Consider the following 17,452-nt stretch of genomic DNA (forward strand, 5'->3'; position numbering starts at 1 on the left):
ATTTTTGTGTGTAACATTGTCCTCTTCTATTAGGATAGAGTCTTTCTTGCTAGCTTGATGCTGCCCGATTTTGCCTTCACTTGTTTGTTTGTTTTTGGTGTCTGCACGAAACAACGACAAAGAAGTGGGTGAAAGCTAATTACAAAAAATGTAAAGGTTTTTTGAGCAAGTGTGTTACAAATGTGTATATGAAGCGGGTTATTAATCAGTAAGCTTCACCAAAAGTAACTCTTAGTTAAATAATTAGAAATAGTTTGGTGACTCCTAGAATATAACACTGAATGTAGAAAATCCACGATTGCTACTGCCTGTTCTTTCATTAACTGAATACACCGTGTCATCCATCCGATAAATTGTGAAATATCACATAATATTAATGTGACATCGCGACATGAATAACGTTTTTTCTTAAATGACAAAAAGGCGTATTTTTGGCAGACTTAACGCCCCACATTTAAGAGACGATAAAGGCATAAAAAATCAAAGAATAAAGTTATCATTCTGGAATTCAGTACATATAATATGACTTTCTTCCCTCGTTAACCCTGGAAAGCGTTTTTGAAAAGAGGGAATTTTACGCTCTTTAACTCTCAACAAAAAGAGTCGCTTAAGAAGGAAGTTCCACCAGTCTTTCTCACAACCGTATTGAGTCATGTGTTCTGTTAAATGTGACAACACCGGCTTTGGCGTTGCACAAACCTGATTGATTGTGTGACTTTCCAGTCTTGGGGTAAGGTTAGTGCAGAGCTGACCTGAGGAATAAGCAGATTCCACCACTAGGGGGCCCCCATGAGCTTAGTGTATTATTTGTATCTTGAGATTGTTATTGAGGAACAGCAGCAAGTTACATTTTTTAATTAAGGTAGCTGTTTTTTTTTTTAACTAAAGAATTTGCACTTGAACGTGAATTTGATAAAGACCTATTTATTTGTTTTATTTTAAAGCATTTTCCACCCCACCTTGTTTTAGGTACCTGAGTTCATTGCCATACAGGAGTTTGCCTGCCAATTTATTTTTCTAATCCGTCTGTGTTTGCTATTTTAGCATCTTAGCATCTCTTGAAATATCAAAAATAATCCAGATGATGTTTATTTTTGTTGCTTGAATTAATTAAAGACTTAACTCCAGGGTGCCCCATTCCAGGCAGTTTTGGATGTCTCCCTCTTCCAACGCACCAAATGATCAGCAAGCTTTGCAGAAGTACAAACCTCTTTAATTAATTTGGTTGGGTTTGGAATCGGTTACATTGGCAGTGGTAGGATAATGTCCTTTTTTTTGTTCAAGGTAGCTCATAAATCAACTTTCCACCAGTGCAACTGAAAAAGTGACACGTGTTAGGGTACCACTTTGTATTGGCACATTCTGAGAAAGTTGGATGCAGACATGCCTGATATGTCTGCAGTCTTGCATAAAGGCACTTCAGTTTAATCCTGTAACTGAAAGTTGCTTCAGTTCACACACAGGCAAGCAGTCACCAGCAACAACAAAACGGTGCAACGGTTTGAAGCCATCGGTGCCGAAGTGCTTCCACTCGGCTCCGTCGTGGAGACACCTTTTGTTATGGAATCTGTTGTAAAGGTCGCCGAAGTCCCTCCTAGCTCTCTGGAAATTTGCTCAAGCGTCCCGCCAACAGAGGTTCCGTCTTTGGGGGACTGCTGATCTGAGACATCCTGATCTGAGGTCTTGTACCACTGGCACTGGAAGTCTTTCTTCCACATCTCAGCTTGATCCGGTTCAACTGCCTTCGCGTCTGGCTCAGGCTCATCTGTGGCTTTGGCTGCCTCCGCCTGCTGGGAGAAAATGTTTAGTGGCGAGGCTTGAATTCATTACTTCAGGAAAATGTAAATTCAATGAAAATATTTGACGGTATAAGCCATCCATCCATTTTCTCTTCTCCTTATCCTCATTAATGTGACAGGTGAAAAAGAGGCTTGCTGGCCAATCGCAGGAAATATACAAACACTTGTTCACATTCATTCAGTATTTCGGCAATTTAGAATCTCATGCCTATTTTGGGAATGTGAAAGGAAGTTGAAGTATCCGTTCACGGAATTACATTCGCAAGTCCACACACACAAAGTCAATCGCCGTGTTTTGAACCCTAAACTGTGAAACAGACTTGCTAATCTCTTGTGCACCGTGCTAGACTAAATAGTCTTCCCCTTTACGTCGTGTGAATGTCGCTAGCTAGATTTTGACCATTTCTGGACTCAGAATGCCAAAAACAACAATGTGCTTCATTTAAGTATGTGCGCCTTCAGCTTTGACAAAAACTCACTGGGGACAGCGACAGAGCCATGCTGCAAATCGTTAAAACACATGAGTAATTGATGCTATACATTGATAGTGGAAAACTTAAATATACCAAAGATACCAAAACACAATATACTTTCAAACTCATCTTGAAATACCCTGGAAGGGTTTTCAGACGATTTGATTTGGAAAAAATGCACCAGAATTAAACAAAGACTCTCTGTAACAACCCAGGCTATACTTGGCTCCTCCCCACCTTACAAAGATGTTTCACTTCTATAATACTCCTTGACACTATTTAATAGGTTTGCACTAGTGAGCGTTTTTGGCATTCTTAGGTGTTACAGAAAATGCACGAAATGTGCGAATACGTTGGGTTTTTCATTAAATGGGCGGAGACGGAAAAACGTTGATCGGCGAGGATGCACTATATCAACTTGTCAAGTCATGCGATCTGATCTGTCAGCGAACATGACTTTGACACCTTCCTTATTTGATGTTGCACTTTTTAAACAGGTTTGTCCATTTCCACTAATGGCTTCCAGGCATCAGTAATAACCATCATCGTCATCTTCCATCAAATGATTTATTCTGTATGTGTAAGTGTAACACATCGCCGTTTCTGGCACCTTTTTCATCACATCAGCTGGCGGTGGAAGGTGGAGGTAGGCGGCGCTGTCTGGATTCTGACGGACACATCTGCCTTTTCCCTCACAAAGGGAGGCTGAGCAGAGCCCGGTTGCCGTGGTTACGTTAATGGCGTAAGGTCCCAAGACCTTGCGGACAAACTCTGCCAGGTCTTGACATTCTCTCTGCAGATGGACAGACAGACACATTGAAATTGATTTTGGATTATTTTATTCCAGATATGTTCATTTTAATTCATGGGTACGTGCTCCTTCTAAGCATTTTAGCGGTTCTTCAAAATGCCATCATGGCATTTGTTCTTACCTCTGTCCTGATCTCATTTCTCTGCCAGATGACCACTCCGGCTGTTCCCATGGCAGCGCTCTCGCCAATGCTGCTGACCAGGTCTGCCTGGAAGAGGACAGCAAGGTGCGAAGACACTGAAAATGTTTGTCATCTTGAATTGCCCAGCAACATTTTTTCCACTGAGACGCTCTTTCTGAAATGCTACAAGATGCCACAAGATGGCTACAAAGCCTTGTCTAATGCAAAAGTAGTGCTTTGGTACCGTCTTGTGGTCTTTTGTTCCCAGCAGTGACTCATAAAAAAGTAGTGCTTTGCTGCCATCTTTTGACATCTCTTGGCAATGCTGAACACTTTTTTGGTTGGCCAGGGGTGGATTTTCACGATTTGCGGTTGGGCTTCTCGTTGACCTCGCTTTTTTTTTTTTTTGTGTGAACTTCTAATGTTAACATTTAACCTTTGCTTTCATCCAAATCACTCGTACACCACACCTGAGACAGGAAAGTGTTGGTGGAGGCGTACACACTGTTGACCAGTGGAAACACGGGAAGATCGAACGACACTCCAGCCAGAGAAGAAACTCGCAGCGCCTCCTGGATTTGACTGGACAAATAAAGCTTCCCTCCAGAAGTTCCACCCTGTGTGAAATACGGTCAGGTTGAAACATTTTTACAGCACGACATGAAAAAGTCTTGGTTAGACATAGCAACAGAATGACTTTCATCTGGTCCTTCCATCGTTCTGTCACATCAGCATTGTGCCCTTATTTCACCAAATATTTGGCAAGTTTGGGCTCAAACGGAATTCCTGATTTTGGACCCATCCACAACAAGACATAAATACGCAGCATATCATGTATCAACTTGACAATAGCGAAGTCCAATATCATTTGCTGTGTAAAAAATATCTTGGACTAAATAATCTGTCACAAAGATGTGGCCCTCCATACCGTTTTAGGTGGCTCGTGAAAACGTACCAAGCCAAGTTTTCCTAGACTTCTGTTTGAAACTAGCCATAAAATTCTAATAACCAAATGCAGCAGGAATTATTTGACATGGCAGGGATATGATTAGCATATTTTTTTAGACAGTTAGTCAGATATTTTTTTTTTATACTTCAGCCAGTCTTTCAAATTATACTCAGCTGCGACTTCTATATAATAAAATCACAACCCCAAATTCCCGCTCCTTAATCGTGTTGCCATTCTGTGCATTACTGCTCCTTTCTTTCCTCCGGCAGTTATGCATCAAAAGTATTTGCCAACCACCAAGACAGTAGAAGAAGAAATAGAAGAAGTTGTAGTAGTCATGCCTTTGGCCACCGTCTCCACAGAATGCTTAAGAAGGCGACGGTAACGCTGAGCTCTTTCTTAAACAGGAAAGATTTAAGCTGTTGATGAAACATAAGCAAGGCTGTTGAGCATTTTGTTCCTTTTTTTCTTAACTCTGACCTTTAAAAAAATTACTAAAATTTTCTGAACTTTTGCATGTAAGAAACATGTCAAGAAGGAAAATCAACTCAAAAATAAGATCAACTCAAAACGCTTCGCCCACCTGTAGCTTCTCCAGGGTGAGAAGTGGGTAAAGGGCAGAGCAGCGCTTCCACAGCCACAGAAGCTCGTCATTGAGGGCCTTTTCGTCAGGGGGGCACTGGCCGCTGTAATTGGCTAATGCGGTTTGAGCCGAATCGCCGTTGTAGCAGCTCGGGTAAGGGGAGACGCCCCATAATGCTTTGGGTCGCAGCCGTCTGATCTCCCTCAGGGTTTCCATCATTACCGACTGAGCTGCTGCTTCAAAGTCCACCTGGCACAAGAGCATAGAAAGAGGTCATATTTCGTCGTGACAGTAAAGAAAAACTATTACGTTTTTGACTTTGTTCAATTGTTGCATCGTATTTTCTTGTTAATTTAATGGCGCTGCAACTGAAACGGAAAAGTTTCCCATCCCTGCTTTACAATTTTCCCACGTTTTAATGAATTGTTTTCTTGCCTTGAGCACGATGCATCTTAGTGTTCCAAAGGAGGGCATGAATAATCACTTATCTGACAGCAGTACATGTTTCTATTGTGCGATGATACATCAAAGTTGCATCTGGACTCAGCGGGAGGTCCACAAGAATCTGTCACTCACTTTCTTTTATGTTTCAGACGATTAACCTTGCTAAAAAACTAAACTTTTGTATTGGCTGGGTTTTTGATGCGTTTAAGTTTGGTTTTAGTTTCTATCCTTGCAATGGTAGAGCCACTAAATCGCTTACATTCGTACAGTATACAAGCGAAATATCCTAAATTTATGGATGTGCGTGCTTGAGAACTTGCTTCAAAATTTTGCATTTCACCAAATCTTTTATTGGAGTCAACTGGCAGGAACAGCTTCATATTTGCAGTACTAGAAATAATAACTGGTGAGCCTATTAAAAAAAGAAAATAAAAATAAAAGTTTTCATTCTTTACATTAACATATTTTTATTGTTTAATTAATGAAGAAGAACGGATCCACAAAATTAGAAAGTTGCTCTTGCAAGCGTAGTCATTGATTTGCATTCAAAGCGAAAAAAAACCATTCCCGCCTTGGCTATAGGGTAGACCAAATAAAACATTTTTGTTTGAACTTTTGAAAATCCCTTCTGTTCCAATGACCTCACGTTGAATTCTTCAGCGCCAAGTGGAGATCATCAGATAACGGGATCAGTTTGGATTACTCTGTGAGGTGCCAGCAGCACAGAAAGAAGACTTTTCTCTAAATAACCACAGTGGGCGGACTTTATGTACATATATGTCTATAGACATATATAAACGGGAATTCAATCAACGAATACACTTTTAGAAGTTGGCAACTTGGCAAACAAGGGATGAAAAGCGAGCCCTTCCTAGCTTTATTTAAGACCTACGAGTTCTGAGGTACTTCAGAAGCATATTACTGCACTTATTATACCTAAAAGTGTGTGGACATTGATACAATTTGAACTGTGGGTGGTTGCTTTTGAAATGTTTTTAAAATAATTTTAAGTTTTTCGACACATTACTTATCGTGATGTTTTTTTTTTTTTTATCTTGCACACTTGAAATACAAAAAGAAAAAAAAATAACACTAAAGCTAATAATATTGAAACTAAAATGAAGCATTTTTTGTACAAAAATAGACCTAATTAAAACTTACAAATTCGGTCTGAAAACTAATACAAACAAACCAAATTTCAAATACAAATAATGAAAATTCCCAAACTTTTACAACCATGCTTGATCTCAAAACTCTCATGTGCTACACTTTCTCCCTTCTTACCCGTGACCATTTCTCCACCTCCTCCGGTGTCCAGTTAGGGAAGAAAGCTTTCAGCAAGTTCCTCGATGCCTCCTGATACACGGCCTTCTTCTCTCGATTCCTCAACCACTGCGGTAGCCACTCAGCCCAGCGCAGCACCCCCAGCCCGAGGTACCTGGGCGTAGGCAAAGCTGCATCTAAGTCCATCTGAGTTTTCTGAAGATGTCTATCCAGTCGCGTGTGCTGCGGTAGACCCCCGTTGACCCTCGTGTCCTTGTCTATAAAATACGGGTAGCTTCCCAGCGTGTCCTCGTAGAAAACCGCCACACGGCCCTCGCGTTCCATCCCAAAAGAACCAGGATCTGGCCTCAGGGTGCAGGAGGAATCTGGGATGCCCCAGAAAATGATAAAAGGCTGTCCGGACAGGAGAGGCGGGCGAGCTGGCTGTGGCGGACCAGCTGTAGTGAGACCAGTAAGCAGTAAGACAAGGAGGGTCTGCGGAACTGTCGTCTGTCCTCGAAGGCCAGCTGAAGAGCAAGAAATTACTGATGCCTTAGTCCTGTGTTTTAATGGCGGCCATTTTGGCTTGAGACTGAGTGGTGGGTTGTTCCATGCCATTGGAGCTGCTCACTGTCAGTCTCTCACTCCTTTAGGCTCCAGCAGCCAACCATGTTTCTGAAAAACAGTCATCAGAAAAAAAAAATGTTTTTAAAATAAGTCTGGTCAAGATATTGAGGATTGTTAACCCTTGTGTCCTCCTCCAAAAACATAATGGCAGAAATGTACACGCACAAAAAAAAAAATAGCATTTCATAATGGTTAGTAAATGTCAAATCTAACAAATTTAGTTTAGCAAGTTAGTACTTTAACACTTCAACAGACGTGGAACACCTTTTGAATGTTAAATTGGTGATTTTTAGAAAAATATTAATTTCTTCAAGGTACAGTGTGTAAAATGCACTTGCCACCTAGTGGTGAACTACTGGATTGCAACGTCCTAAATTCCAAACTCGTTCATTACGGTGCAGCCCACCGCCACTTTCTCGAGCAGAGGTGCCACCAAAATGTTCTCGCAAATGACTTCTAGTATTTCCTCAAGTGGCAACTTTTGAAGCAACTTTTTGATTTTAGTAAGAACGGCCGCTAAAAAATGGATACCAACCCTTACCGATTTTTTCACTCTTGTTAAAAGTTGTGTTTTTAACATTGCTACAAAAAATGTTGGCCCAAATTCACTGGTAATACATCAAGGAATATTCAGAATTTTGGTGTGTCACCTGCAATCTGTGACATCAGGTGCATAAGAAGAATAAGCAGAACTTTGTTACATTTGGATGGACTCTGATTGGTTGTAAGGTGTGGATTATTAGCAGATGATTTGCCCCAGTGAAATCCATTACATTGGTGACATTATCCCTTAAAATCACACCGACAAAAATGACTTCAGACACGCAACCTGCTTTTTGCCAATAATGGAGTCTGCTTCTCTTCCACTTGCATGATTTGGGATTCGAGGTGTTTTTGTGCTTCCTCTGTGGGCTAATGTGGATGAATATGTACAAAAAAGTATTACCATCTTGCATTTTCACGAGTTCTGGTTAAGAACAGGGACTGACTGCATAGGATTTATTGATACCAAAGGATTTTGTTGGATAGACAGAATTTATTTTCTACTTCTTCCATACCTTACCATCACGTTTCTATCTCGTATTACATTTGCCTTTTTTAAGTTTAATATTGTATACAAGAATTCATGATGAGTTCACATAATTTTCACATTTGCACGCCTTTTGATGTCTTAATCTTACTTGTATTTTAAGAATCGGTATATTAAGAAAAAAACATGTGCAAAGGAAGTATTTGTTTAGTATAATGCTGACACTAGAAGAAATCAAATCTGTAATTCTTTTCAGGTCAAAGCTATTTTGTGGTAGAATGCTGTCCGTCGCCGACAACGACAATTTGCCTTTAAACTGTACTACAAACAACCCATATTCCAAGTTCAACAGCCTTTTTTTCAGTTGCAAACGTATTCATGGGCAATGTAAGTGACTGAACAAGTCAGTAAAAAAAGACAAGAGACGCATCTTTTATCCAGGCCTGGGAGGTTTGATGAAACAATGTTGATGAAAACAAATGACTGGGAGCAGCACAGAGCAAGTCAAGACAAGACAAGATACAATTTTTGTGCTCTATGTGAGTTTGAGTTCATCTCTCCTGTGACACCAAGCTACGGAAATACTGATAAATCACACCCAAAAGACCACCTGAAAGTGTTCAGTACTTTTTCTGCTGGAATACCTTCAAAGGTTGCTCCGTCCTTCCTGTGTGAAGTTTGCATGTTTTAACCATGTTCTTTGAGTACTCAGGCTTCTGCCCACATTCTAAAAATATGCATGTTAATTTCAACAAAGACTTGAAATGGTCCTTAGTTGAGAATGTCATTGACAGGGCTTGTCCATGGTATAAGCGATTGGTAATTAGAAAATGAAAGGGTGGATAGATTATTAAAGTGCTTCATTCTGCATTGTGTGAATCAAACATTCACAAACATGACTTAATTTAAAGCCCACAGGCTGCAACCCTTTATTTAAAAAAAACCAAAAAACTTTGGGGGGGTAGTATGGTTATTGACTGGTTAGCACCTCCGGCTCATAGTGCAGAGGTCGTGGGTTTGATTCCGGCTCTGGCCTTCCTGTGTGGAGTTTGCATGTTTACTCCGTTTTTTTTGTTTTTTTTGTCAATCATTTTACATACTTCCAATGAGTTGACCAACCCGCAGGCGCAGGCGATTCCGTGTAGCGCCGTGGCATAGTCAAATAGCTTCATATTATTCTGCAACTTGTTGTACACGAAGCCCGCTGAGAGGGCCTCCTTTAAAAAAACACACATTCTGTCATTTGTTTATTTGTCAGTCAATCATGTCATTATGGCATCCTCGGACCAATCACACACCCGTACAATATCGTTTGACAATTTGCAGCCAATCCCGGAAGTAATGTAAAAGCGCTCCGGACGTCACGTGACTAATCCCCGCGTGTATTTGTTTACGCAGCCAAAAAGACGTTACGGTAGCGGCGACAGTTTATCAGCCAATATTATGTCCAAGTGAGCTCACATCTCAATTTCATTAAAAAGGACCAGATGAGTGGACAGGTTGGAATATCGCACAGCCACCAGGAATACTTTTTCAACTATTTCGACGGCAGATGCAACAGGTGAGTCCTTGCGATCGTACAACGACTCGGAAGGTTACAGAGTTTAGGTTACGGGCAGTGTGGACTTAGAATTGCATGGATTTATTCTTTGAGGACAGTATATTAGAACGAGCAGCGGTTGAGCGGGGAGCAGCGAAGGCGGGTTGCTGTGGCGGCGGGAGGCGGGCGACTTGCGAGGCACACCCGCGCACATGTTCGCCCGCGACCTCAGTCTTGGTGGCTTCTCCAGGTTCGGTAGGCCCTCCGAGAGGAGGCCGGCTGCGCTGGCTGGTGTCAGTACTAGATAAAAAAGGTCTTGTTTGTATTTGGCGCAGGGCATTGTGGGATGCATGCTGTTCTATCATGTTTTGCACGTTGTTGTACTTTATTATTATATCCGCAATAATAATGCATTTTTTGTCATACATCTGGTTAGGATGTACCTGGTCCTATGTACCCCGCCCCCAAGTAGCACCTATGAAAAATCACGTCCCGCATCTAAGTTGCCCATCCCTGATTTAAAGAGTATTTACTGTACTTGATCATTAACCACAGTGACTAACAGAACATCTGAATAATCTCTCCGATCACATCCTTGCTAATGCTAAGAGGGTTAAAAGGTCACAGAATGCATAGTATACTCTAAGTAAAGGCTTTTTAATCCTTGGTCATAGGGGGCAGACATAAGAGACATCCAGACTATGTATTTATATTAATAATCTGGTACTTTACGATAGCTTTGTTCACTCGCAAAAAAGATCAAATTAATTACATTACTTTTTGTACCTGTCTCAAAAAGTGGATAAAGGACAGGAAGTGTTGACTGCAACACAATAGTGTTCCTGTCATTAAGTAAATAACTCAAAAAAGCATTGTTCAAAATTGTACAAATAAGAACATAAATTTTATAATGTCAATTTCTTTCAAGTGATCTTTCACTTTGAGATTGAGTCTTCAAAAACTGCTGTCATCCAGAATATGTGCAGTCCCTCACGCTATTTCAGAGGTGAAAGGCCAGCGTGATGGCTGCTTAATCTGTTGAGACAAAGCTGCTGGTCAGTGTTTACGAGTCTGTCTGGACTGAGGCTCATCCTGAGCCCACCTCTCCTGTTGACCTGAAATTAATGCAGACACTCATCTACATACTGGGAATTGAAAACCTTAACAGTACTTGGTTTGCTGGTTGTTTTTTTTTTTTTAGACTTTGCAAATTACTAATTTGAAACATATTTTGTGTGGTTAGGTTACAGTGTCAGTGGCACTGCCTCATCGATGCGCACTTTATGACCCAGTCAGGAAGTAATATCATCGCCATAATTGTCACCTATCCAACTGCCGAAAACGTGACCAGGCAGGTGTGATACAGCAGTTCTGTCTTTTATGGGTTTCACTAGCTACTTGTGATGTCCATCCATCCATTTTTCTCATTAAGGTTGCAGGTGAGCTCAAGCCTATTTCATCTGATTTTAGGTGAGGGTGCACTGCTAGCAAATGCCGAATGATGCACCGGCAAAATTTGCAGATTTGCCCACCTCTTAATGTTGCGCTGTTAATGTAAGCCTTACCTTTTAATTGAAATGGACTAACAAAGGTTTCTAAAAAGTTTCTGGTCATACTGGGGTCATTTGCCATTGTAAACATAAACCAAGCAGGCAGGCAATTTTGTACAGTCATTCATGTGTAAAAATGAAAGACCTAACCTAAGCTGAGTGCAAATGGAACAGACAGGCAAAGGATGTTACACCACCTGTGACTCACTGTCATTGAAGTCTGATCCCTTGTATTTTTGGGGAGCGGAATCTCCCTGCGTAAAGTGAAAAAATGCGATGTGTGTCCTCCGATTGGCTGGCAACCAGTCCAGGGTGTACCCCGCCTACTGCCCGAAAACAACTGCGATTGGTTCCAGCATGCTCGCAACCCTAGTGAGGAGAAGCGGCTCAGATAATGGATGGATATTATTATGTAAACCCATGAAGACGCACTGCCACCGGAAGTAATCATGGCTTAACTTTCACTTTGCACATTAATATCAACAAGGATATTAGATAAAATACAACACTGGATTCTAGTAAAGGTAAGATGTTTAAAGACAAACTTTACCAAACATTTTTTGCCAATGTTTTGTCGTGCTGAGTGAGCCGTGCTTGTCGGGTGGCTGAGCGCGCCCCTCTCACAGCTTCTGAACATCGCTGTTTACTGTTTATCAGTTTATTCGGCTCGACTCTGACTAACTGAACGGCAGATTTGAATGAGGTTACGACTTTCCGAACAGAACTGAAAAGACGGGCGAGATACAACAAGAGAAAATGATGAGCCAATCAGCTCAAGGCATAAATCCACTCATGCTCTCATTGGTTGATCTTGCGCTGGGAACCAATCACACGCCTTGTATGAGTGACCGTGGGTATGTATGTACCAAGCCATCTTTTTGGTTGGAAAAAAAATATATAGTGAGTAGAAGTCTAAATTGGAAACACTGTCTGTGAATTTGTAAACTAGGTTTTCTTTTCATTAGTGGAAGAATTTCATGCCAGCGATGAAAGCTAAATATTGAATTCAATCAAATTGAATTTGGTTAGGTAAAGTTCCTTTCTGTCAGACAGGTCACAAACATGTCTGAAACCTTCAAAAACTAATTTTCATGCCCACAAAGAATGTTTGGGAGCCCCTGCTCTTCTCAGTACTTTAATTACTAGGGCATATTAATTGGATGTATCATGTTGCTCATATGCCTCTACCACACACGCTCTAACTGTTATAATTGTGTAATACACCGAACACCACCATCATGTATCGCATCTCGCCAGCCAAACTGCGGTTAGCACAACCCACTAACCGTAACGTTTGACTCGAATGCCTGGACTTTACAGCCTCTTTAGCTTTGACATGTTCATTCTGCTCATTCATCTCCATGGCGACCAATGATTAAGCCATATATAGCTCAGTGTCATCTCACCTCTCAAATCATGTATGTGTAATTTTGCTTCCTGTGGTAACGGCCCTTGTTGTGGGTGGAGTTAATCCTTGCAAGCTGAATTGTGGCTTTATGAGGTACGCTGAGGTCTTACATGATTTACAGACGTATTGGGTGGTGTTATCCATGACTGCTGGCCATCTAATTGCACTTTTTAATCACGAAACACACATCTGTCATGAATCCTTGATGCTTATTATCTTGCGTGACAAGATGCTTGATGTTGTTTCACGTCTTCATTCTGGGACTTCAAAGTCATAGTTGAACTGAAGCAAATTGTACAACCTTGGCTCTTGGACATTTTTTCACACGTTGTATGGTTAACATTTTGTGCCTAATCAACTACATTTGCAGAGTATCACCTTAAAAAAATCATCAAGAGGTTGTAAAACTTACCAAAGCCAAGGTTGGGTTCTCCTCACAGTCTGAACATTCTTTCAGGGTGTCTTCACCCGAATTTCAAGCATTTTCCTCTTTAGAAAAATCCAAGTACTTTGCTGGATTAGTGAAGACATGGAAAAAGACACGGCGGAAGCAGCCTAACACCCGGAAGCGAGAGTTTCAGGAAGGCAGGGGGATGAAGAGTCAGGAATAGCCAAGTGCAAATTGACATAAAGAACAAAAGAAGTAATGAAGATGGAGAAATCCACAGAAGGCGTGATAAAGTACACGGAAAGATGTGTGGGTAGGAATGAATGTGTGTGGGTGTGTGTGTGCCAGGCTAAGCTTCCTTCCTACGAGATGCTAAACGAGTTCAGCAATAACCACACTGGTTCACATGACCATCGACACCGGCCGTAATCCCATAATCCTCTGCTCCACTGCTGCTACCCTTGTCCAAACAAACACTTGACATGTTGGATTATCTCACGTGATTTCCTCTCTCCCTGCATATACTCACTTCCTCTTTGACTTTGTTCTTCTATTTCGCCTTTTCACTGTCCACTGTCTGATTTTTCACTGCTCTGGGTTTAGGACAATTCTATCTTCCCAAATGTGTGAGAACAGTTTGGGGAAGGACCTTTTTTTTTTTACCCCAGTGGACAAAGTTCATAAATATATCCATGGATGCATTTTGTCGTGGAAATTCTCTGAACTCAAAACCGTCACCCTCTCTCAACCCAAAATAGACTCTTGGTCCTATTTTTCCTTTTTGTCATATTTTTTCTGGTGCACTCTGGTCATGATTGAACTGCTCTGCTTTTGTCTCTATATATGAAAGCGTACCTCTGCCACAACAGGAAAAAAATATAATGTAAACGTTTTAACATGATGAATTTCACATTTTACAGCATAAGTTTCAAGTTGTAATGTGATAATGTCATATTGTATTAGTTATTTTGTTGAATCATGAAATTTATTAAGTCAAATGTGAAATTTATATTTATAACGTGACACTCAATTTGTCAAGTAAAAATGCCTGATTAGATTACTTGGCACAATGGAAAAACTTCTTTACTCATGTAATAGTTTCCCTTTTTTTATATTACACAGTACTCATGCTGTTTCATGTTGTTGTTTAACAGCTCATTGGAATTGGATCAACTTTTTTCCTATCCAAAAATGTGATCCAGTAGCTTTGCTAACATTGGAAACAGAGTCGCAAAAAATGCTAAATTAGCTAACAATTGTTACAGAAAAACAATCATACTTGTGTTTTTTCCAGATACGATGAGACAACAGAAACTGTTGTTGTCAGGCACATTCTTGAACTCCATTTTTTTTTTTTTTAATATAAATAAGGATATAGATGAGGAATATCTTGTTTCGTCAAATCTGTTTATGCACCCTGGTTTCTGTTCCTCCATGTCACTGCTGTACTTTTTTTCTGCTTAGTAAGAGCTCTATTGTCCCCGTTCACTGCAGCTCCTTTAAATCTTCCGTCAAACTCAAGGAATGTACCGTGCTGGATGAAAACATCTCCATATTCCTTGTGCATATCGACTGCTCATGATTCTTATCAGTCTGACAGACTTTGAGATGTGCATTGCCTCTGTCATAGGTCAGCATCTTAGTTTATTCCTCCATGCTGCACAGTTGATCAAAGCACCACAGGAAGTTGGAGACAAAAGTACATGTAGCATGCTAATAATAGTCTATACTTTGGAATAATATATTTCAATAGACTTATTAACCAGCCTGCTACAATGTTCTCTTTTATTTCGGGAGAGTTGTGTTCAAGGAGATTTTGACTCTCGTTTTGTTTGTAGCCATGATCAATCTATGATAAATGTACATAAACGGAACTTTTTCGCAACACTTTGGCAATCGCGGGCGCTGCTATTTTAGTTAATACAGCAATAGCGTCACTTAGTTGAGCCAGTCATACCTGTCGTTTTTCCCGATCCACGGCCAGTAGCAAACCAGTGCAGATGCGAGGAAGAGAGACATGGCTTGCTCAAAAGTGAGGAAAGTCGATGCAGAAAACCGTTGTTTTAAAGATGAATGGACGTCGAAATTTATGTCAGCCGGTACAAAACCAGTGTGCCTCACATGCTCCAAAACCGTCACATTAATTAAAAGCGGCAACGTGAAGCGCCACTACGAAATTCAGTTATAATGCTTTGGTCGCACTGTTTGCACTGTATTTTATTCCGAGGATAACATTTTCTTGAATCTGAAATATACGCCTTATTTTTATGTGACTGGGAAATCTGTTGAAGAAAATAGCACTTTGGCTTGGTCCTTTTAATTGGAGGAAATTTTAACAGTGGACCGCTGTGACTTTTAATTGAATACCCCTCATATATAATGTACGTAAACACAAACTGTCTGAATTCTGTGTGTGGGCATATGTACTGTAATAGTAGAGGGCTTCCAATAATGCAAATGACTGCAATCAATGCACAAAAGTGGGTGCAGCCTTGACCACACATATATAAAACCTATATCAAGAGTTCACTCATGATTTCAATTGTGAACTGGTTGCATGAGAGCGCTCTCTAATGGCAGGGAGAGTGAAAAAAGGAACATGCAGAGCCACGGCTTCAAGTGAGCCGTTTTATAGTTTGGCTGATGCTGCGGCTCTGAGCTAAAAGATTTGCTGTGTGAAAGCACCTCTTTTGTCCTTTGCAAGTGTGACAGCATCCAACTGGAATGTGCCGCTTACTAAGGCAGCCCAGAGGCATGGCTGATTGTCATGCTGTCCATGTGATAGTATTTCAGACTGGTAAGTATTAAAAGCGGGAAGGGGAAACAAATAATTTAACATTGATTAGCTGCAAGCATACTATTCAAATTGAGTGCCCAAAAAAAAAATCCTGTTGCATCGGATTATGTTTCAGTGTGTCCTGCAATACATCCTCTAATTTAAAATGGATTAAAAAGGTAAGATCTGTCTGTGTATCTGTCGTTTGTGAATGAATGTAGTGGGGGCTTCTTCATAGCCGAGCAAGGGGACAAAAACACTGAACAGGATTTGAGCTGGTCCAGTAATCCTCAGGGCTCCTCAGGTAGCTTGCCCCCATGGCAGCTGTGTGTGTGTGAAATTGGGGGCTCTGTGGATTTCAGTAGAGGGGCATGTAGTGGACACAACCGGAAGGCAACTCCTCAGAAGCCAGAAATTCAAATGTGAGCAACCTTTTATAATAATCCTCTATCCCAGTTTGTAAAATCTGTCAATGAATTTGACATATGAGTTTTGAGCTCCAGGCCATCACAAAGGTTTTTTGTCTTGTGATACAAGCAAAAAAATTGAGATATGCGTTTCAGACCTCCACTGCTGGATAGCGGCAGCAGGCTTCACAACATCTGGCTATCATCAATTCACATTGATTTCCTCGCAGTGAAAGACACTACCAGTTGGTGGCAGTAAAGCGCCACTACGATGGTTTGTCTACTGCCAATAGACAGAAGAATAAAAGGAAGGAAGGAATATGTTTGGTACACTTTTATTTTGTATTCACATTTTCTGTTTTTGCAGGTTTCTGAGGAGGGCAAATGTTATTACTTTGTGTTTTTAAACAGTACAATACTGTCTTTCTTATGGGGAAAAAGAAACATTAAAAACAATTTGTTTTTTATGTCCAGGAATGGATTCATTACATTAACTCCTGATAAGTAACAAACCCTAAACTATCAGCATCCTCCAAGTTATGATTAAATATAACACCTTGGTGACTGATGGTGATTGTCAATATGCAATTTGACTGGTCGCGACCCGTCCAAGTCTTTTGCCTGAAGTTGGCTGGGATAGACTCCTCCTCCCCTTGACTCAACAAGGATATGTGCTGTAGAAAATGAATGTTTCAGTCCAGTCCAGTTTCAAAATGGCAACATTTGTTCATCTGTAAGTAACACCAAACGTCATCCTCCCTGAACCAGGAAGTAGCCTGCTAAGTTACAAATGCATAAAACACGTTGTTTTTATGGCTGGTAGTTGTCCGTGCTCTGCTGTGTTCTAAAATAGCGACTGTAACCTAGTAGTACACTACATTACTCAAGTTCAAAAGATATGTAAACGTGTGACTGCATGTGTGTGTGTTGAGATATGTCTTGGTGGATGTTCTCTGAGCCCTGCTGGGCTGTGTCGTTTGTAAGGACGGAGAATTGTACTGGTAGATGCAAAGGTGGTTAAAAAAATTTTTAAAAAAAGAGGCTCAAAGGAAAAAAAAAAGCGTGCCTCAGGAATTTACAAATGAAAAGAGAATGTTTTTCTCTTAATGCGATTAAATTATTCCATTTCACTGCTTCCCCAGCCGCCAGTTTGAGCTCCTTCAGAGCACACAGCGGCAACACAACACTGTTTTCAAGACAGGGTGGCGGGGTGAAAAGGGAGGGGCACGTGTACTGTAAGGGGGGAGATGTCATGGCATGAGAGAGAGAGAGAGAGAGAGAGA

At 40.8% G+C, this 17,452-nt stretch overlaps 1 protein-coding gene and 1 long non-coding RNA gene across 7 annotated transcripts in view; one reads left to right on the forward strand and one right to left on the reverse strand.

Annotated features, from left to right (window-relative positions):
- Positions 1–1,191: 1,191 nt before the first annotated feature.
- LOC148340160 (hyaluronidase-2) lies at positions 1,192–13,404 on the reverse strand. 3 transcript variants are annotated; one of them, XM_088291597.1, is made up of 7 exons: positions 13,011–13,404; positions 6,465–7,118; positions 4,737–4,985; positions 3,675–3,821; positions 3,205–3,291; positions 2,883–3,065; positions 1,192–1,787 (listed from the first exon to the last, which is right to left on the reverse strand). In XM_088291597.1, exons 2-7 carry the CDS (start codon positions 7,059–7,061, stop codon positions 1,449–1,451), a joined length of 1,602 nt encoding a protein of 533 aa, XP_088147723.1. In that variant the 5' UTR covers positions 7,062–7,118; positions 13,011–13,404; the 3' UTR covers positions 1,192–1,448. The 3 variants fall into 3 exon arrangements, with proteins under 3 accessions (XP_088147723.1, XP_088147722.1, XP_088147721.1); XM_088291596.1 differs by having other exon boundaries at positions 1,192–1,790; XM_088291595.1 differs by having other exon boundaries at positions 2,871–3,065.
- Positions 9,426–17,452, forward strand: part of LOC148340161 (uncharacterized) — a 50,293-nt gene continuing 42,266 nt past the window's right edge. For all 4 annotated transcript variants that reach the window (XR_015842578.1, XR_015842576.1, XR_015842579.1 and 1 more), the window contains exon 1: positions 9,426–9,661. This is a non-coding gene — a long non-coding RNA (uncharacterized LOC148340161). The remainder of the gene's footprint in view (positions 9,662–17,452) is intronic.

Source organism: Idiotropiscis lumnitzeri, chromosome 3 (genome assembly GCF_059441095.1).
Source record: "Idiotropiscis lumnitzeri isolate Australia: NSW breed Sydney's pygmy pipehorse chromosome 3, RoL_Ilum_1.0, whole genome shotgun sequence".
Lineage (NCBI taxonomy): Eukaryota > Metazoa > Chordata > Actinopteri > Syngnathiformes > Syngnathidae > Idiotropiscis > Idiotropiscis lumnitzeri.